The sequence below is a fragment of the Oncorhynchus nerka genome, linkage group LG19, assembly GCF_034236695.1.
Source record: "Oncorhynchus nerka isolate Pitt River linkage group LG19, Oner_Uvic_2.0, whole genome shotgun sequence".
NCBI lineage: Eukaryota > Metazoa > Chordata > Actinopteri > Salmoniformes > Salmonidae > Oncorhynchus > Oncorhynchus nerka.
The window spans coordinates 50,362,817-50,384,882 of NC_088414.1; the positions used below are offsets into that span (position 1 = coordinate 50,362,817).

General features: G+C 46.5%; 1 protein-coding gene across 3 annotated transcripts; it reads left to right on the forward strand.

Moving 5' to 3' along the window:
• The first annotated feature begins 1,451 nt into the window (after window positions 1-1,451).
• Window positions 1,452-11,990, forward strand: c1qa (complement component 1, q subcomponent, A chain). Of its 3 annotated transcripts, XM_065005017.1 has the most exons (7): window positions 1,526-1,559; window positions 1,658-1,705; window positions 2,577-2,747; window positions 7,717-8,057; window positions 8,413-8,499; window positions 8,662-8,706; window positions 11,128-11,990. In XM_065005017.1, exons 1-7 carry the CDS (start codon window positions 1,541-1,543, stop codon window positions 11,233-11,235), a joined length of 819 nt encoding a protein of 272 aa, XP_064861089.1. In that variant the 5' UTR covers window positions 1,526-1,540; the 3' UTR covers window positions 11,236-11,990. The 3 variants fall into 3 exon arrangements, with proteins under 3 accessions (XP_064861090.1, XP_064861089.1, XP_064861091.1); XM_065005018.1 differs by lacking the exon at window positions 1,658-1,705 and having other exon boundaries at window positions 1,452-1,559; XM_065005019.1 differs by lacking the exons at window positions 1,526-1,559; window positions 1,658-1,705 and adding an exon at window positions 1,948-2,399.
• The last annotated feature ends 10,076 nt before the right edge of the window (window positions 11,991-22,066 follow it).

Consider the following 22,066-nt stretch of genomic DNA (forward strand, 5'->3'; position numbering starts at 1 on the left):
CTACTGCATCCTTATGTAATACATGTATCACTAGCCACTTTAAACTATGCCACTTTGTTTACATACCCTACACTACTCTTCTCATATGTATATACTGTACTCGATACCATCTACTGCATCTTGCCTATGCCCTTCTGTACCATCACTCATTCATATCTTTATGTACATATTCTTTATCCCTTTACACTTGTGTGTATAAGGTAGTAGTTTTGGAATTGTTAGGTTAAATTACTCGTTGGTTATTACTGCATTGTCGGAACTAGAAGCACAAGCATTTCGCTACACTCGCATTAACATCTGCTAACCATGTGTATGTGACAAATAAATTTGATTTGATTTGTGGGGCATGGCTGTCTGAGCTGTGTGCTAGTCCTTTAAACAGACTGCTCTTTATTATGGACAGACTTCTCCCCATCTTGGCTACTGTTGTATCAATATGTTTTGACCATGACAGTTTATAATCCAAGGGTTACTCCAAACAATTTTGTCACCTCAACGTGCTCAATTTCTTCATTATTTATTACCAGATTTCATTGAGGTTTCGGGTTTAGTGAATGATTTGTCCCAAATACAATGCTTTTAGTTTTGGAAAAACTTAGGACTAACTTATACCTTGCCACCCATTCTGAAACTAACTGCAGCTCTTTGTTAAGTGTTGCAGTCATTTCAATCTCTGTAGTAGCTGACGTGTATAGTGTTGAGTCATCCGCTTCACTCAAAGTCAATGGCATGTCATTAGTAAATATTTTTTTTAAAGTAAGGGGCCTAGACAGCTACCCTGGGGAATTCCTAATTCTACCTGGATTATGTTGGCGAGGCTTCCATTAAAGAACACCCTCTGTGTTCTGTTAGACAGGTAACTCTTTATCCACAATATAGCAGTAAAGCCATAACACCTACGTTTTTCCAGCATATAATGTAATGTCAAAACAGCTCCCACAATCTTTTTATTATACATTTCTCTCAGCCAATCATCAGACTGTGTAAGTGCTGTGCTTGTTGAATGTCCTTCCCTATAAGCTGAAATTCTGTTGTCAATTTGTGTCAAAACAGAGTTTGAGGAAATAAAGCTACTGACTCATGTGTTTCAGTGTGTGTGTGTACGCTGCAGGCTTGTGTGTGTGTGTGTGTGTGTGTGTGTGTGTGTGCTGCAGGCTTGTGTGTGTGTGTGTGTGTGTGTGTGTGTGTGTGCTGCAGGCTTGTGTGTGTGTGTGTGTGTGTGTGTGTGTGTGTGTGTGTGTGTACGCTGCAGGCTTGTGTGTGTGTGTGTGTGTGTGTGTGTGTGTGCTGCAGGCTTGTGTGTGTGTGTGTGTGTGTGTGTGTGTGTGTGTGTGTGTGTGTGTGTGTGTGTGTGTGTGTGTGTGTGTGTGTGTGTGTGTGTGTGTGTGTGTGTGTGTGTACGCTGCAGGCTTGTGTGTGTGTGTGTGTGTGTGTGTGTGTGTGTGTGTGTGTGTGTGTGTGATCAATGTAATAACTGCAGGATGGACTTTATTCAACATAACTAAAAAGACGGAACAGACAGACGAGGCGTCCCTGTTCTATGCTGATCAAAAACACTGGTGAGTGACACATATCTACACATATTAAATAGACATGTTATGTAGAGATTTATTTGTAATAGAGTTTAGTCAATGATTTTTGTCTTTTTGGAGAGCAGGAGAGGATCAGAGGTGGAAAGAGTTACCAGCTCCATGCTCTAACCCAGGTTTCCCCAACTCTCTCCTCTGCCCTGTGAAACCTCTTGGGGGCAGGGAGGGGTAGGGGGGGCTGTGAAACCTCTTGGGGGAGAGGGGAAGGGGGGGGAGGTTTGGGAAACCTGTGAAACCTCTTGGGGGAGGGGAGGGGAGAGGTTTGGGAAACCTGTGAAACCTCTTGGGGGAGGGGGGTTGGGAAACCTGTGAAACCTCTTGGGGGGGGGGGTTATCAGCATATCACCATCAAGCCTTTGGGTGAACCAATCATCTAACCATCAAGCCTTTGTGTGAACCAATCAACTAACCACCAAGCCTTTGGGTGAACCAATCAACTAACCACCAAGCCTTTGGGTGAACCAATCAACTAACCACCAAGCCTTTGGGTGAACCAATCAACTAACCACCAAGCCTTTGGGTGAACCAATCAACTAGCCATCAAACCTTTGGGTGAACCAATCAACTAACCATCAAGCCTTTGGGTGAACCAATCAACTAACCATCAAGCCTTTGGGTGAACCAATACACTAACCATCAAGCCTTTGGGTGAGACCAATCAACTAACCATCAAGCCTTTGGGTGAACCAATCAACTAACCATCAAACCTTTGGGTGAACCAATCAACTAACCATCAAGCCTTTGGGTGAACCAATCAACTAACCATCAAGCCTTTGGGTGAGACCAATCAACTAACCATCAAGCCTTTGGGTGAGACCAATCAACTAATCATCAAATCTTTGGGTTCAGGTGTGTTGGTGGAATAATAGAACTTGAGCAGTCATCTGGAGTTGTCTGGGATGGAGGGAAAGTATTATAGAGTTATTTCTCCTATGACGTCATATTTGACCCTCTATGATGTCATGTCTCTGCGTCCTGTCCTCTCAGGGTTCCCGAGGATGATGTCAGGGTTTTCACTGTCTGCGGTGTGTGTGGCGGTGCTCTTTTCCTTGGGGCGATGCCAGAACGGATGCTTGGTCCAGGACGGAACACCAGGAGCGCAAGGAACTCCAGGCCGGGATGGGCGACAAGGAGCAAAGGGAGAAAAAGGAGAGCCAGGTAACAGAGAGATGGAGGGATTGGAGAGAAAATAAAGAAGGGAGAGGAGGGAGAGGAAGGAGAGGAGGGAGGGAGAGAAGGGAGAAGAGAGAAGGGAGAAGGGGGGAGAGGAGGAGAGAGGAGGGAGAGGGGGAGAGGGAGAGGGGGAAGAAATAAGTAGAGAGAGGGAGAGGAAGGGAGAAGAGGAGAGAGGAGGGACATAAGGGAGACAGGGAGAGAGGAAGAGGAGGGAGAGTGGAAGAGGAGGGGAGAGGAAGAAACAGCATGTTACATAACCTGTCAGTAAAGAGGACTGTGTGGTTAGTGTGGTCAGGGTCTCTCCCGCCTCTCTCTTCCTCTCCATTCTCTCTCTTCCTCTCCCTCCTCTCCCTTCTCTTTCTTCCTCTCCCTCATCTCCCTTCTCTCTCTTCCTCTCCCTCCTCTCCCTTGTCTCTCTTCCTCTCCCTCCTCTCCCTTGTCTCTCTTCCTCTCCTTCCTCTCCCTTGTCTCTCTTCCTCTCCTTCCTCTCCCTTGTCTCTCTTCCTCTCCCACCTCTCCTTCCTCTCCCTTGTCTCTCTTCATCTCCTTCCTCTCCCTCCTCTCCTTCCTCTCCCTTCTCTCTCTTCATCTCCTTCCTCTCCCTTCTCTCTCTTCATCTCCTTCCTCTCCCTATTGTCTCTTCATCTCCTTCCTCTCCCTTGTCTCTCTTCCTCTCCCTACTGTCTCTTCATCTCCTTCTTCTCCCTTTTCTCTCTTCATCTCCTTCCTCTCCCTTCTCTCTCTTCATCTCCTTCCTCTCCCTTGTCTCTCTTCCTCTCCTTCCTCTCCCTTGTCTCTCTTCCTCTCCTTCCTCTCCCTTGTCTCTCTTCCTCTCCATCCTCTCCCTCCTCCTCTGGTCAGGGTCTGTTACAGTGTGGTGGTCAGGGTCTGTGACAGTCTGGTCAGGGTCTGTTATAGTCTGGTGGTCAGGGTCTGTTATAGTCTGGTGGTCAGGGTCTGTTATAGTCTGGTCAGGGTCTGTTATAGTCTGGTGGTCAGGGTCTGTTATAGTCTGGTGGTCAGGGTCTGTTATAGTCTGGTGGTCAGGGTCTGTTATAGTCTGGTGGTCAGGGTCTGTTATAGTCTGGTGGTCAGGGTCTGTTATAGTCTGGTGGTCAGGGTCTGTTATAGTCTGGTGGTCAGGGTCTGTTATAGTCTGGTGGTCAGGGTCTGTTATAGTCTGGTGGTCAGGGTCTGTTATAGTCTGGTCAGGGTCTGTTACAGTCTGGTGGTCAGGGTCTGTTATAGTCTGGTCAGGGTCTGTTATAGTCTGGTGGTCAGGGTCTGTTATAGTCTGGTGGTCAGGGTCTGTTATAGTCTGGTCTGGGTCAGGGTCTGTTATAGTCTGGTGGGTCTGGGTCTGGTTCTGTTAGTCTGGTGGTCAGGGTCTGTTATAGTCTGGTGGTCAGGGTCTGTTATAGTCTGGTGGTCAGGGTCTGTTATAGTCTGGGGTCTGTTATAGTCAGGGTCTGTTATAGTCTGGTCAGGGTCTGTTATAGTCTGGTGGTCAGGGTCTGTTATAGTCTGGTCAGGGTCTGTTATAGTCTGGTGGTCAGGGTCTGTTATAGTCTGGTGGTCAGGGTCTGTTATAGTCTGGTCAGGGTCTGTTATAGTCTGGTGGTCAGGGTCTGTTATAGTCTGGTCAGGGTCTGTTATAGTCTGGTGGTCAGGGTCTGTTATAGTCTGGTGGTCAGGGTCTGTTACAGTCTGGTCAGGGTCTGTTATAGTCTGGTGGTCAGGGTCTGTTATAGTCTGGTGGTCAGGGTCTGTTATAGTCTGGTCAGGGTCTGTTATAGTCTGGTGGTCAGGGTCTGTTATAGTCTGGTGGTCAGGGTCTGTTATAGTCTGGTGGTCAGGGTCTGTTATAGTCTGGTCAGGGTCTGTTATAGTCTGGTGGTCAGGGTCTGTTATAGTCTGGTCAGGGTCTGTTATAGTCTGGTGGTCAGGGTCTGTTATAGTCTGGTGGTCAGGGTCTGTTACAGTCTGGTGGTCAGGGTCTGTTATAGTCTGGTGGTCAGGGTCTGTTATAGTCTGGTGGTCAGGGTCTGTTACAGTCTGGTCAGGGTCTGTTATCTGGTGGTCAGTCTGGTGGTCAGGGTCTGTTATAGTCTGGTGGTCTGTTAGGGTCTCTGTTATAGTCTGGTGGTCAGGGTCTGTTATAGTCTGGTGGTCAGGGTCTGTTATAGTCTGGTGGTCAGGGTCTGTTATAGGGTCTGTTATAGTCTGGTCAGGGTCTGTTATAGTCTGGTGGTCAGGGTCTGTTATAGTCTGTTATAGTCTGGGTCAGGGTCTGTTATAGTCTGGTCAGGGTCTGTTACAGTCTGGTCAGGGTCTGTTATAGTCTGGTGGTCAGGGTCTGTTATAGTCTGGTGGTCAGGGTCTGTTATAGTCTGGTGGTCAGGGTCTGTTATAGTCTGGTGGGTCAGGGTCTCTGTTATAGTCTGGTGGTCAGGGTCTGTTATAGTCTGGTGGTCAGGGTCTGTTACAGTCTGGTGGTCAGGGTCTGTTATAGTCTGGTCAGGGTCTGTTATAGTCTGGTGGTCAGGGTCTGTTATAGTCTGGTCAGGGTCTGTTATAGGGTCTGTTATAGTCTGGTGGTCAGGGTCTGTTAGTAGTGGTCAGGGTCTGTTATAGTCTGGTGGTCAGGGTCTGTTATAGTCTGGTGGTCAGGGTCTGTTATAGTCTGGTCAGGGTCTGTTACAGTCTGGTCAGGGTCTGTTATAGTCTGGTGGTCAGGGTCTGTTATAGTCTGGTGGTCAGGGTCTGTTATAGTCTGGTGGTCAGGGTCTGTTATAGTCTGGTCAGGGTCTGTTATAGTCTGGTGGTCAGGGTCTGTTATAGTCTGGTGGTCAGGGTCTGTTATAGTCTGGTGGTCAGGGTCTGTTACAGTCTGGTGGTCAGGGTCTGTTATAGTCTGGTGGTCAGGGTCTGTTATAGTCTGGTGGTCAGGGTCTGTTATAGTCTGGTGGTCAGGGTCTGTTATAGTCTGGTGGTCAGGGTCTGTTATAGTCTGGTGGTCAGGGTCTGTTATAGTCTGGTGGTCAGGGTCTGTTATAGTCTGGTGGTCAGGGTCTGTTATAGTCTGGTCAGGGTCTGTTATAGTCTGGTCAGGGTCTGTTATAGTCTGGTGGTCAGGGTCTGTTATAGTCTGGTCAGGGTCTGTTATAGTCTGGTGGTCAGGGTCTGTTATAGTCTGGTGGTCAGGGTCTGTTATAGTCTGGTGGTCAGGGTCTGTTATAGTCTGGTGGTCAGGGTCTGTTATAGTCTGGTGGTCAGGGTCTGTTATAGTCTGGTGGGTCTGTTATAGTCTGGGGTCTGTTATAGTCTGGTGGGTCAGGGTCTGTTATAGTCTGGTGGTCAGGGTCTGTTATAGTCTGGTGGTCAGGGTCTGTTATAGTCTGGTGGTCAGGGTCTGTTATAGTCTGGTGGTCAGGGTCTGTTATAGTCTGGTGGTCAGGGTCTGTTATAGTCTGGTCAGGGTCTGTTATAGTCTGGTCAGGGTCTGTTATAGTCTGGTGGTCAGGGTCTGTTATAGTCTGGTGGTCAGGGTCTGTTATATCTTGTCAGTCTGGTGGTCAGGGTCTGTTATAGTCTGGTGGTCAGGGTCTGTTATAGTCTGGTGGTCAGGGTCTGTTATAGTCTTGTCAGGGTCTGTTATAGTCTGGTGGTCAGGGTCTGTTATAGTCTGGTGGTCAGGGTCTGTTATAGTCTGGTGGTCAGGGTCTGTTATAGTCTGGTGGTCAGGGTCTGTTATAGTCTGGTCAGGGTCTGTTACAGTCTGGTGGTCAGGGTCTGTTACAGTCTGGTGGTCAGGGTCTGTTATAGTCTGGTCAGGGTCTGTTATAGTCTGGTGGTCAGGGTCTGTTATAGTCTGGTGGTCAGGGTCTGTTATAGTCTGGTGGTCAGGGTCTGTTATAGTCTGGTGGTCAGGGTCTGTTATAGTCTGGTCAGGGTCTGTTATAGTCTGGTGGTCAGGGTCTGTTATAGTCTGGTGGTCAGGGTCTGTTATAGTCTGGTGGTCAGGGTCTGTTACAGTCTGGTGGTCAGGGTCTGTTATAGTCTGGTCAGGGTCTGTTATAGTCTGGTCAGGGTCTGTTATAGTCTGGTCAGGGTCTGTTACAGTCTGGTGGTCAGGGTCTGTTATAGTCTGGTGGTCAGGGTCTGTTATAGTCTGGTGGTCAGGGTCTGTTATAGTCTGGTGGTCAGGGTCTGTTATAGTCTGGTCAGGGTCTGTTATAGTCTGGTGGTCAGGGTCTGTTATAGTCTGGTGGTCAGGGTCTGTTATAGTCTGGTGGTCAGGGTCTGTTATAGTCTGGTGGTAAGGGTCTGTTATAGTCTGGTGGTCAGGGTCTGTTACAGTCTGGTCAGGGTCTGTTACAGTCTGGTGGTCAGGGTCTGTTATAGTCTGGTGGTCAGGGTCTGTTATAGTCTGGTGGTCAGGGTCTGTTATAGTCTGGTGGTCAGGGTCTGTTATAGTCTGGTCAGGGTCTGTTATAGTCTGGTGGTCAGGGTCTGTTATAGTCTGGTGGTCAGGGTCTGTTATAGTCTGGTGGTCAGGGTCTGTTATAGTCTGGTCAGGGTCTGTTATAGTCTGGTCAGGGTCTGGTGGTCAGGGTCTGGTGGTCAGTCTGGTGGTCAGGGTTTGGTGATCAGTCTGGTGGTCAGTCTGGTGGTCAGTCTGGTGGTCAGGGTCTGGTGGTCAGTCTGGTGGTCAGTCTGGTGGTCAGTCTGGTGGTCAGGGTCTGGTGGTCAGTCTGGTGGTCTGGGTCTGTAGTCAGTCTGGTGGTCAGTCTGGTGGTCAGTCTGGTGGTCAGGGTCTGGTGGTCAGTCTGGTGGTCAGTCTGGTGGTCAGTCTGGCGGTCAGTGTCTGTGGTATTGAGCTGAAAAGTGAGGTCCACATCTAATGGTTGCTGTTTAGTAAACCTCGGTCCCTCCCTCATCTTTCTCCCAGCACTGCAGCCGGATGCGGTGCCCCATGGACTGAAAGGGAGGAAGGGGAGCCGGGGGATCCCCGGGGACATGGGGCCTAAAGGCTTAAGTGGAGACCTGGGACCTGAGGGTCCCTCTGGGCCCCCTGGCCCCCCTGGCCCTGCAGGGAGGGGCGGGGACCAATCCCATCAACACCGCGCGGCCTTCTCCGTGTCCCGGACAGACATCTCCTACCCCCCCTACAAACAAACCCTGACCTATAACTCCGCCATCACCAGCAGCAACCTGATCAGTGTGAACACTGGAATGTTCACCTGCAGCACACCTGGAGTCTACTACTTCGTCTTCCACTCAGAGGCCAAGGTAGACAGACAGACAGACAGACAGACAGACAGACAGACAGACAGACAGACAGACAGACAGACAGACAGACAGACAGACAGACAGACAGACAGACAGACAGACAAGTATTACATTGACAGACAGACAGACAGACAGACAGACAGACAGACAGACAGACAGACAGACAGACAGACAGACAGACAGACAGACAGACAGACAGACAAGTATTACATTGACAGACAGACAGACAGACAGACAGACAGACAGACAGACAGACAGACAGACAGACAGACAGGTATTACTCTCTCTTTCGACATCTTGTAAAACTGTGTGTGTGTGTGTGTGTGTGTGTGTGTGTGTGTGTGTGTGTGTGTAGGTGGGCATGTGTCTGTATCTGAAAAGTGACGCCCTGGGAGAGAGGATGTTAGGTTTCTGTGACTACAACAACAGAGCCACTACCCAGGTATGGTTACTATGACAACACCAGGTAGGGACTGATGACACCAAATTGGGTTACTGTGACGACACCAGGTTGGGTTACTATGACGACACCGGGTAAAGAGTTTAACAACATAGATTTTTCTTCCTAATAACACTATTTTATCGTTAATTCCATGATGTGTAGGTTCTGTCAGGAGGTGTGGTGTTGGACCTATCACGCGGCAACAAGGTGGGAACCATCCTCCATACTAACCAATCAGCACATAGTATCATCCATATTAACCAATCACCACACAGCATCCTCCTAACTAACCAATCACCACACAGCATTCTCCATACCAGTGGTTCCCAAACCTTTTATAGTCCCGTACTCCTTCAAACATTCAACTTCCAGCTGTACCCCCTTTAGCACCAGGGTCAGCTGTACCCCCTCTAGCACCAGGGTCAGCTGTACCCCCTCTAGCACCAGGGTCAGCTGTACCCCCTCTAGCACCAGGGTCAGCTGTACCCCCTTTATCACCAGGGTCAGCTGTACCCCCTCTAGCACCAGGGTCAGCTGTACCCCCTCTAGCACCAGGGTCAGCTGTACCCCTCTAGCACCAGGGTCAGCTGTGTACCCCCTCTAGCACCAGGGTCAGCTGTACCCCCTCTAGCACCAGGGTCAGCTGTACCCCCTCTAGCACCAGGGTCAGCTGTACCCCCTCTAGCACCAGGGCCAGCTGTACCCCCTCTAGCACCAGGGTCAGCTGTACCCCCTCTAGCACCAGGGTCAGCTGTACCCCCTCTAGCACCAGGGTCAGCTGTACCCCCTCTAGCACCAGGGTCAGCGCCACACACACACTATACAATACATTTATTGACCATCAGAATGAGTGTGAGTTGTCGTCACGACAACCCGGCTCGTGGGAAGTGACAATGAGTTCTTATAGGACACAAATAATAATATCATAATCAATAATTTAGCTCTTTATTTAATTAACCATCTTATATATAAAACCTTATTTGTTCATAGAAAATGGTGAAGTGTAAGTGCCTTCTAAACCTACAGAGAAGGCCTAAGGGTTGATAAAATAATAGATGTATTTTTTTAAATAAAAATGTAATTTCCAATTTCTATTTCATTTCTATCTTTTCAATAATATTTCAATGGTAATCTGATTACTTTATTATTTTCGATGATATTCTAATTTAATGTCTTCAGTGTGTGTTGGAAAGGAAAGGGTTAAGAGAGGAAAGGGTGAAGAGAAAAAAATATCCAATCAGGATTTTCTTTGGTGGTCTCTGGGGAGATAAAACCAGCTAACTAGCTTAGCTATTGGCTTTCAGAAGCCTCTGCCATTCAACTGTATTAGAGCAGAATTTTGGAGTGACAGTAGAATCAACCAATCACATTTTGACTTGCAATGGGTGGGACTGTTTTACAAAAAAAAAGGAAAATGTAGGGCTAGAGACATGTCACTGCTGAGAGTGTGAGCCAATAGCACGAGCTCTAGTTTTCCTATGGTCAAGTTAGTTTGTGTTGTAGGCTAGTGTGTAGGTGTTATCGTTGAGGACTGAGGAGGATGTGTTTGCTAATTTGTTACCATCGCCCTTTTCAAGATTAACTTTCAACAAGAAGTTCAAATGATCATAATCATGGCACTGTTTTATTATTGCATCTCGCTTGCTGTTAACTATCTACGGGTGACCATGACTGGGTGAAACACGGGTGACCATGACTGGGTGAAACACGTGTGACCATGACTGGGTGAAACACGTGTGACCATGACTGGGTGAAACACGGGTGACCATGACTGGGTGAAACACGTGTGACCATGACTGGGTGAAACACGGGTGACCATGACTGGGTGAAACACGGGTGACCATGACTGGGTGAAACACGGGTGACCATGACTGGGTGAAACACGTGTGACCATGACTGGGTGAAACACGGGTGACCATGACTGGGTGAAACACGGGTGACCATGACTGGGTGAAACACGGGTGACCATGACTGGGTGAAACACGGGTGACCATGACTGGGTGAAACACGGGTGACCATGACTGGGTGAAACACGGGTGACCATGACTGGGTGAAACAGGGGTGACCATGACTGGGTGAAACACGGGTGACCATGACTGGGTGAAACACGGGTGACCATGACCGGGTGAAACAGGGGTGACCATGACTGGGTGAAACACGGGTGACCATGACCGGGTGAAACACGGGTGACCATGACCGGGTGAAACACGGGTGACCATGACTGGGTGAAACACGTGTGACCATGACTGGGTGAAACACGTGTGACCATGACTGGGTGAAACACGACTGCATTCAACTTTAGATCACTGGTTACTTTGTGTGCAGAACTTGATGAAATAAGTTATCAATGGGATGTAGCTAGCTAATAGTAGTACATTTTGATTTGGAAATGCTAAAGGGTTGTATTTTTATTGTCATGATTGGGGCCTGTTGGCTTATTATGTCAGATTGAATGGGATGTGACTGCTGTCTTTGTGAAGCATCGTCCATACCAACAGCACACAATGATTCTATAAACAGGTGTGTAACCAGGTGTGTTAATATAACCAGGTGTGTAACCAGGTGTGTTAATATAACCAGGTGTGTTAATATAACCAGGTGTGTAACCAGGTGTGTTAATATAACCAGGTGTGGCTGGAGCCATTTAAAGACGAGCAGCCGGAGAATGTGAAGGAAGACAAGAAGGACAAGAAGATCGTGTTCAACGGCTTCCTGCTCTTCCACACCGGGAAGTGATGTCACAACGCCATGCAGTGACCTCGTCACATGAGCTGTCCCTGGGAACCAACCATTACTAACACTGTTCTATACTGATCTATACTGTTCTATACTGATCTATACTGTTCCATAAGGTTCTATACTTTTCTATACTGATCATCTATACTGATCTATACTGATCGACACTTTTCTATTCTGTTCTATACGGATCTACACTTTTCTATACTGTTCTATACCGATCTGTACTGATCTATACTGTTCTATACTGTTCTATACTGATCTATGTGGTTCTATACTGTTCTATACTGATCTATACTGATCTATACGGTTCTATACTGATCTATACTGATCTATACTGATCTATACGGTTCTATACTGATCTATACTGTTCTATACTGATCTATACTGATCTATGTGGTTCTATACTGTTCTATACTGATCTATACTGATCTATACGGTTCTATACTGATCTATACGGTTCTATACTGATCTATACTGATCTATACGGTTCTATACTGATCTATACTGTTCTATACTGATCTATACTGATCTATATTGTTCTATACTGATCTATACCAACCCTGCCAGTATTGATATAAAATACAGTGCCAAGTGAAAGTCACACCCCTGGCAGTCTTCACTTGTTGATGCTTTAAATCTCAAAAGGGATTAACATGTGATGTTTTTCTTTAATCTACACATCCTACTCCACATTTTAAAGAAATTATACAACATTTTCCAAATGAATAATAAAAATACAATTTTAAAATGAAGCTGTCTTGATTGTGTATGTCTTCACATCCCAGAGTTAATACATACTGGAAGCACCTTCGGCAGCCATTACAGCTGTGAATCACGTTGAATAAGATTCCACCAACTCTTAGGGCAACATACAGCGCTGTCAGAGATGATTCATAACCCTTGATTTATTCCACAGTTTATTGTGTTACAGGTTGGATTCAAAATGGATGAAATATTATGACAAAGTGAAAACATGTTTTTGTAATGTAGCACATTTATTGAAAATGAAATACAGAAATGTCACAATGACATAAATATTCCCACCTGTGAGTCAATACTTTGTAGAATAACCTTTGGCAGCGATTACAGCTGTGAGTCTTTCTGGATCAGTCTCTAAGAGCTGTGAGTCTTTCTGGGTACGTCTCTAAGAGCTTTACACATCTGGATTGTGCAGTATTTGCCCAGTTTTCGTATAAAATTCTTAAAGTTCTGTCAAATTGTTTACTGATCATTGCTAGACAATAATTTTCAAGTAGAATTAAGTCAAAACTGTAACTCGGCCACTCAGGAACATTTACTCGTTTTTAGGTTATTGTCCTGCTGAAAGGTGAATTCATTTCCCAGGGTCTGTTGAATTTGGCTGTGCTTAGCTCCAATCCGTTTCTTTTTTTATAATGAAAAACTCCCCAGTCCTTAACGATTACAAGCATACCCATAACATGATGCAGCCACCACCGTGCTTGAAAGTATGGAGAGTGTGTAACAGATTTTTTCTGTGGACGAAGGAGAGGACCAAAGCGTGGTTAGTGTTCAACATATTTAATAAAGACGATAAACATTAACAAAATAACAAATGTGAAGAAAAACCAAAGAGTTCTGTCTGGTGCAGACACATGAAGACAGAAGACAACCACCCAACAAAACCCAACACAAAACAGGCTACCTAAATATGGTTCCCAATCAGAGACAATGACTAACACCTGCCTCTGATTGAGAACCATATCAGGCCAAACATAGAAATGGGAAAACTAGACACACAACATAGAATGCCCACTCAGCTCACGTCCTGACCAACGCTAAAACAAAGCAAACACAAAAGAACTATGGTCAGAACGTGAGAGAGTGGTACTCAGTAATGTGTTGTATTGGAAACAAACACCCCAAACATAACACTTTCTATTCAGGACAAAGAGTTCATTTCTTTGCCACTTTTTTCTGCAGTATTACTTTAGTGCTTTGTAAACAGGATGCATGTTTTTAAATATTTTTATTATGTCATTTAGGTTAGTATTGTGGAGTAACTACAATATTGTTGATCCATCCTCAGTTTTCTCCTATCACAGCCTTTAAACTATGAAATCCCTCCAGCAACTGAGTTAGCGCATGTATCTTTGTAGTGACTGGGTGTATTGATACAATATCCTCATCCAGAGTGTAATTAAGAAAGTCACCATGCTAAAAGGATATTCAATGTCTGCTTCTTATTTTATTTTTACCCATCAAACAATGGATGGCCTTCTTTGCGAGGCATTGGAAAACCTCTCTGGTCTTTGTGGTTGAATATGTGTTTGAAAATCACTGCTCAACTCAGGGACCTTACAGATCATTGGAGAAAAGAAACTTCCTCTCACTGTCAACTGCTTTTATTTTCATCACTTAACATTATTTAATCTTTTCACTACATCACCGGAAGCTCTGGACCGGATCATCGCAGCTACAGATGACGTCGGAAGTTTACATACACCTTAGCCAAATACATTTAAACTTAATTTTTCACTATTCCTGACATTTAATCCTAGTAACAATTCCCTGTCTTAGGTCAGTTAGGATCACCACTTTATTTTGAGAATGTGAAATTTCAGAATAATAGTAGAGAGAATGATTAATTTCAGCTTTTATATCTTTCATCACATTCCCAGTGGGTCAGAAGTTTACATACACTCAATTAGTATTTGGTAGCATTGCTTTTAAATGGTTTAACTTGGGTCAAACGTTTCAGGTAGCCTTCCACTAGCTTCCCACAACAAGTTGGATGAATTTTGGCCCATTCCTCCAGACAGAGCTGATGTAACTGAGTCAAGTTTGTAGGCCTCCTTGCTCGCACACGCTTTTTCAGTTCTGCCCACATATTTTCTATAGGAATGAGGTCAGGTCTTTGTGATGGCCACTCCAATACCTTGACTTTGTTGTCCTTAAGCCATTTTGACACAACTTTGGAAGTATGCTTGGGGTCATTGTCCATTTGGAAGACCCATTTGCGACTAAGCTTTAACTTCCTGACTGATGTCTTGAGATGTTGCTTCAATATATCCACATCATTTTGCTCCCTCATGATGCCATCTATTTTGTGAAGTGCACTGGTCCCTCTTGCATCAACGCACACTCACAACATGATGCTGCCACCCCCGTGCTTCACGGTTGGGATGGTGTTCTTCGGCTTGCAAGCCTCGACCTTTTTCCTCCAAACATAACGATGGTCATTATGGCCAAACAGTTCTATTTTTGTTTCATCAGACCAGAGGACATTTCTCCAAAACGTACGATCTTTGTCCCCATGTGCAGTTGCAAATCATTGCAAACCAACTACAATACCTCTCCTGCCAATTGGCCTGGACCCTTTCTCGACACGGAGCCCCGCCGATCCATCACGACTGGTCTGCTCGTCTGCTGACGTAATTCGGCCGATGTGCTCTCAACCGGCCTCTGCGTCGTGGATGTTAGTGAAGATTCATCTGCTAGCCCGCTAGCTTTCTGAACGCCGTGTCTCCCGCTCGCCTACTGTAGTAATTATCTACCCAACAGCTCCCAGTTTCATCTATTGCTGTTCACTGGACCCTATGATCACACGGCTACACAGCTGATGCCTGCTGGACTGTTCATTAACACGCTACTTAATTTGGTTTAACTGTCGGCCCTAGCCTCGAACTCAGGCCCTGTGTGTAGCTAACCTCTCTGCCCATTCATCGCCATTGACCCGTTGCTGTTGTCTTAGCTGTTTACCTGTTGTTGTCTCACCCGTTGTCTTAGCTCTCCCAATCAACACCTGTGATTGCTTTATGCCTCTCTCTAATGTCGATATGCCTTGTATACTGTTGTTTAGGGTAGCTCTCGTTGTTTTATTTTACTGCGGAGGCCCTAGTCCTGCTCAACATGCTTCAGATAGGCCCTTTTGTCCCACCCCCCACACATGCGGAGACCTCACCATAACTGGTGCCTCCAGAGATGCAACCTCTCTCATTGTCACTCAATGCCTGGATTTATCTCCACAGTACTCTCATCCTACCATACCCTTGTCTGTACACTATGCCCTGAATCTATCCTACGACACCCAGAAACCTGCTCCTTTTATTCTCTGTTCCCAAAGCACCAGATGACCAGTTCTTATAGCCTTTAGCCGTAGTCTTATCCTACTCCTCCTCTGTTCCTCTGGTGATGTAGAGATTAATCCAGGCCCTGCAGTGCCTAGCTCCATTCCCATTCCCCAGGCACTCTCATTTGTTGACTTCTGAAGCCGTAAAAGCCTTGGGTTCATGCATGTTAATATCAGAAGCCTCCTCCCCAAGTTTGCTTTATTCACTGCTTTAGCACACTCTGCCAACCCTGATGTCTTAGCCATGTCTGAATCCTGGCTTAGGAAGTCCACCAAAACTTCTGAAATTTCCACCCCCAACTACAACATTTTTAGTCAAGATGGAACTGCTAAAGGGGGCGGAATTGCAATCTACTGTAGAGAGAGGCTGCAGAGTTCTGTCATACTATCCAGGTCTGTGCCCAAACAGTTCGAGCTTTTACTTTTAAAGATCCATCTCTGCAGAAATAAGTCCCTCACTGACTGCCTTGCCTGGTTCACCAACTACTTCTCAGACAGAGTTCAGTGTGTCAAATCGGAGGGCCTGTTGTCCGGACCTCTTGCAGTCTCTATGGGGGTGTCACAGGGTTCAGTTCTCATGTCTTTTCTCTGTATATATCAATGATGTCGCTCTTTCTGCTGCTGATTCTCTGATCCACCTCTACACAGACGACACCATTCTGTATACATCTGGCCCTTCTTTGGACAATGTGTTAACAAACCTCCAAACGAGCTTCAACGCCATGCAACACTCATTCCGTGGCCTCCAACTGCTCTTAAATGCTAGTAAAATGAAATGCATGCTCTTCAACCGATTGCTGCCCGCACCCGCCCACCCGCCCGTCCAGCATCACTACTCTGGACGGTTCTGACTTAGAATATGTGGAGAACTACAAATACCTAGGTGTCTGGTTAGACTGTAAACTCTCCTTCCAGACTCATATTAAGCACCTCCAATCCAAAATTAAATCTAGAATCGGCTTCCAATTTCACTACAAAGCCTCCTTCAGTCATGCTGCCAAACATACCCTCGCAAAACTGACTATCCTACTGATCCTTGACTTCGGCGATGTCATTTATAAAATAGCCTCCAACACTCTACTCAGCAAATTAGATGCATTCTATCACAGTGCCATCCGTTTTGTCACCAAAGCCCCATATACTACCCACCACTGTGACCTGTGTGCTCTCGTTGGCTGGTCCTCGCTACATTTTCGTTGCCAAACCCACTGGCTCCAGGTCATCTATAGGTCTTTGCTTGGTAAAGCCCCGCCTTATCTCAGCTCACTGGTCGCCATAGCAGCACCCACCCGTGTCACGTGCTCCAGCAGGTATATTTCACTGGTCATCCCCAAAGCCAACACCTACTTTGGCCGCCTTTCCTTCCAGTTCTCTGCTGCCAATGACTGGAACGAATTGCAAAGATCACTGAAGTTGGAGACTTATATCTCCCTCGCTAACTTTAAGCATCAGCTGTCAGAGCAGCTCACCGATCGCTGCAGTTGTACACAGCCCATCTGTAAATAGCCCATTCAACCAACTACCTACCTCATCCCCATATTTGCTTTTGTTTTTCTGCTCTTTTGCACCCCAGTATTTCTACTTGCACATCCTCATCTGCACATATTACACTCCAGTGTAATTTGCTATATTGTAATTACTTTGTCACTATGGCCTATTTATTGCCTTACCTCCTTAGATCATTTGCACACACTGTATACAGATTTTCTATTGTGTTACTGACTGTACGTTTGTTTATTCCATGTGTAACTCTGTGTTGTTGTTTTTGTCACACTACTTTGCTTTATCTTGGCCAGGTCGCAGTTGTAAATGAGAACTTGTTCTCAACTAGCCTACCTGGTTAAATAAAGGTGAAATAAAAAGAATGTATAAACAAATGTGTAAATATCTGTATGAACATAAGATTGAACAACTGAGACACAAACTGAACAAGTTCCACAGACATGTCACTAACAGAAATTGAATAATGTGTCCCTGAAAAAAGGGGGGAGGTCAAAATCAAAAGCAACAGTCAGTATTTGGCCACCAGCTGCGTTAAGTACTGCAGTGCATCTCCTCCTCATGGGCTGCACCAGATTTGCCAGTTCTTGCTGTAAGATGTTTCCCCACTCTTCCAACAAGGCACCTGCAAGTTCCCGGACATTTCTGGAGGGGAACGGCCCTAGCCCTCACCCTCCGATCCAACAGGTCCCAGATGTGCTCAATGGGATTGAGATCCGGGCTCTTTGCTGGCCATGGCAGAACACACAGAACGAGCCAGGAAATCACACACAGAACGAGCAGTATGGATGGTGACATTGTCATGCTGGAGGGTCATGTCAGGATGAGTCTGCAGGAAGGGTACCACATGAGGGAGGAGGATGTCTTCCCTGTAACACACAGAGTTGAAATTGCCTGCAATGACAACAAGCTCAGTCCGATGATGCTGTGACACACCGTCCCAGACCATGACAGACCCTCCACCTCCAAATCGATCCCGCTCCAGAGTACAGGCCTCGGTGTAACGCTCATTCCTTCGACGATAAACGCGAATCCGACCATCACCCCTGGTGAGACCAAACTGCGACTCATCAGTGAAGAGCACTTTCTGCCAGTCCTGTCTGGTCCAGCGACGGTGGGTTTGTGTCCATAGGCGACGTTGTTGCTGGTGATGTCTGGTGAGGACCTGCCTTACAACAGGCCTACAAGCCCTCAGTCCAGCCTCTATCAGCCTATTGCAGACAGTCTGAGCACTGATGGAGGGATTGTGCATTCCTGGTGTAACTTGGGCAGTTGTTGTTTCCATCCTGGACCTGTCCCGCAGGTGTGATGTTCGGATGTACCGATCCTGTGACGGTGTTGTTACACGTGGTCTGCCACTGCGAGGACGATCAGCTGTCTGTCCTGTCTCCCTGTAGCGCTGTCTTAGGCGTCTCACAGTACGGATATTGCAATTTATTGCCCTGGCCACATCTGCAGTCCTCATGCCTCCTTGCAGCATGCCTAAGTCACGTTCACACAGATGAGCAGGGACCCTGGGCATCTTTCTTTTGGTGTTTTACAGAGTCAGTAGAAAGGCCTCTTTAGTGTCCTAAGTTTTCTTAAATGTGACCTTAATTGCCTAACATCTGGGGAAGCTGTTAGTGTCTTAACGACCATTTCACAGGTGCATGTTCATTAAGTGTTTATGGTTCATTGAACAAGCATGGGAAACAGTGTTTAAACCCTTTACAATGAAGAGCTGTGAAGTTATTTGGATTTGTATGAATTATCTTTGAAAGACAGGGACCTGAAAAATTGACTTTTTATTTTTTGTTGAGTTTATATGGGAGATACAACCATCCCAGCTCTGCAGATTTTTGTTGCGAAGAGACAGAATCATTAGATCATTTGTTTTGGTACTGTCCATATGTAACATGTCATTCCTGCAGGTTCAGGAATGGCAACTACATTTACCTGGAGCTAACTCTGCAGAGTGATTTAAAGAGTCATAGTCAATTTATCAATAATATAGTCATACTTTTTGCAAAATGTTTTATCTTTCATTTAGCCCCAGCCATAAGAAGTTAACCTCTTGCTTCTACCTGAGACGCTTGCGTCCCAACTAGAGCTCTGGAAATGCAAATGCGCTACGCTAAATGCTAATAGTATTAGTTAAAACTCAAACGTTCATTAAAATACACATGCAGGGTATCGAATTAAAGCTACACTCGTTGTGAATCCAGGCAACAAGTCAGATTTTTAAAATGCTTTTCGGCGAAAGCATGAGAAGCTATTATCTGATAGCATGCAACACCCCAAAAGACCCACAGGGGACGTAAACAAAATAATTAGCATTTCGGCGTTACACAAACCGCACAATAAAATAGAAAACATTCATTACCTTTCACCATCTTCTTTGTTGGCACTCCTAGATGTCCCATAAACACTATTTGGGTCTTTATTTCGATTAAATCGGTCCATATAAAGCCTAGATATCGTTATATGTAGACTGTGTGATAAACGAAAAAAACATCGTTTCAAAACGTAACGTCATTTTTTAAAATTCAAAAAGTCGACGATAAACTTTCACAAAACACTTCGAAATACGTTTGTAATGCAACTTTAGGTATTAGTAAACGTTAATAAGCGATAAAATTCATCAGGAGGCGATGTAAAGATCATTAGCTGTCCGTCTGGAAAAATGTCCGGCTAGAAACTCAACGAAAATATCCGGTCCTAGACCGGATTAGATACGGTGTCCTGTATGTGTTTGACCAAGAAAAAACTCGAAGGGAAATGACAAGACTCTAGACACCCTGTGGAAGCTGTAGGTACTGCAACCTCAGTCAATTAATTGTGGTTCACGTTTATCAATGGGTTCAAGTAGCGCATGGATATATTTTCCCCATTTTCAGTGATCAGTTTTTCCTGTGCTTTTCGATGTAAATGCCGTTCTGGTAAAGCCACAGCAGTGATTTAACCAGTTTTTTAAACGTCTGAGTGTTTTCTATCCACACAGACTAAGCAAATGCATATACTATATTCCTGGCATGAGTAGCAGGGCGCTGAAATGTTGCGCGATTTTTAACAGAATGTTCAAAAAAGTAGGGGGTCGACTGAAGAGGTTAAAATCTGTAGAAGCTATGAGAATAGAAAGGTTCAGAAGTTTTGTGAAGCATCACAGTACAGTGGGAAAATATAGAAATCAAAACTGCACGGTGTTAGGAGATAGATGGGAGGGGTTTAGAGATAGATGGGAGGGGTTGAGGGGAGCTGAAGGATGGGACTGGATGGTGTTCAGAGATAGATGGGAGGGGTTGAGGGGAGCTGAAGGATGGGACTGGATGGTGTTTAGAGATAGATGGGAGGGGTTGAGGGGAGCTGAAGGATGGGACTGGATGGTGTTCAGAGATAGATGGGAGGGGTTGAGGGGAGCTGAAGGATGGGACTGGATGGTGGTCAGAGATAGATGGGAGGGGTTGAGGGGAGCTGAAGGATGGGACTGGATGGTGGTCAGAGATAGATGGGAGGGGTTGAGGGGAGCTGAAGGATGGGACTGGATGGTGTTCAGAGATAGATGGGAGGGGTTGAATGGAGCTGAAGGATGGGACTGGATGGTGTTCAGAGATAGATGGGAGGGGTTGAATGGAGCTGAAGGATGGGACTGGATGGTGTTTAGAGATAGATGGGAGGGGTTGAGGGGAGCTGAAGGATGGGACTGGATGGTGTTCAGAGATAGATGGGAGGGGTTGAATGGAGCTGAATGGATGGTGTTCAGAGATAGATGGGAGGGGTTGAGGGGAGCTGAAGGATGGGACTGGATGGTGGTCAGAGATAGATGGGAGGGGTTTAGGGAGCTGAAGGATGGGACTGGATGGTGTTCAGAGATAGATGGGAGGGGTTGAATGGAGCTGAAGGATGGGACTGGATGGTGTTCAGAGATAGATGGGAGGGGTTGAATGGAGCTGAAGGATGGGACTGGATGGTGTTTAGAGATAGATGGGAGGGGTTGAGGGGAGCTGAAGGATGGGACTGGATGGTGGTCAGAGATAGATGGGAGGGGTTGAGGGGAGCTGAAGGATGGGACTGGATGGTGTTAGGAGATAGATGGGAGGGGTTGAGGGGAGCTGAAGGATGGGACTGGATGGTGTTAGGAGATAGATGGGAGGGGTTGAGGGGAGCTGAAGGATGGGACTGGATGGTGTTAGGAGATAGATGGGAGAGGTTGAATGGAGCTGAAGGGTGGGACTGGATGGTGTTAGGAGATAGATGGGAGGGGTTGAGGGGAGCTGAAGGATAAGACTGGATGGTGTTAGGAGATAGATGGGAGAGGTTGAATGGAGCTGAAGGGTGGGACTGGATGGTGTTAGGAGATAGATGGGAGGGGTTGAGGGGAGCTGAAGGACTGGATGGTGTTCAGAGATAGATGGGAGGGGTTGAGGGGAATTGAAGGATGGGACTGGATGGTGTTAGGAGATAGATGGGAGGGGTTGAGGGGAGCTGAAGGATGGGACTGGATGGTGTTAGGAGATAGATGGGAGGGGTTGAGGGGAGCTGAAGGACTGGATGGTGTTAGGAGATAGATGGGAGGGGTTGAGGGGAGCTGAAGGATGGGACTGGATGGTGTTCAGAGATAGATGGGAGGGGTTGAGGGGAGCTGCAGGACTGGATGGTGTTAGGAGATAGATGGGAGGGGTTGAATGGAGCTGAAGGGCCTGGATGGTGTTTAGAGATAGATGGGAGGGGTTGAATTGAGCTGAAGAATGGGACTGGATGGTGGTCAGAGATAGATGGGAGGGGTTGAATGGAGCTGAAGGGCCTGGATGGTGTTGAGAGATAGATGGGAGGGGTTGAGGGGAGCTGAAGGACTGGATGGCGTTAGGAGATAGATGGGAGGGGTTGAGGGGAGCTGAAGGGACTGGATGGTGTTAGGAGATAGATGGGAGGGGTTGAGGGGAGCTGAAGGACTGGATGGCGTTAGGAGATAGATGGGAGGGGTTGAGGGAGCTGAAGGACTGGATGGTGTTAAGAGATAGATGGGAGGGGTTGAATGGAGCTGAAGGGACTGGATGGTGTTCAGAGATAGATGGGAGGGGTTGAATTGAGCTGAAGGAGGGGACTGGATGGTGTTCAGAGATAGATGGGAGGGGTTGAGGGTAGCTGAAGGGTGGGACTGGATGGTGTTGAGAGATAGATGGGAGGGGTTGAATGGAGCTGAAGGGACTGGATGGTGTTTAGAGATAGATGGGAGGGGTTGAATGGAGCTGAAGGGACTGG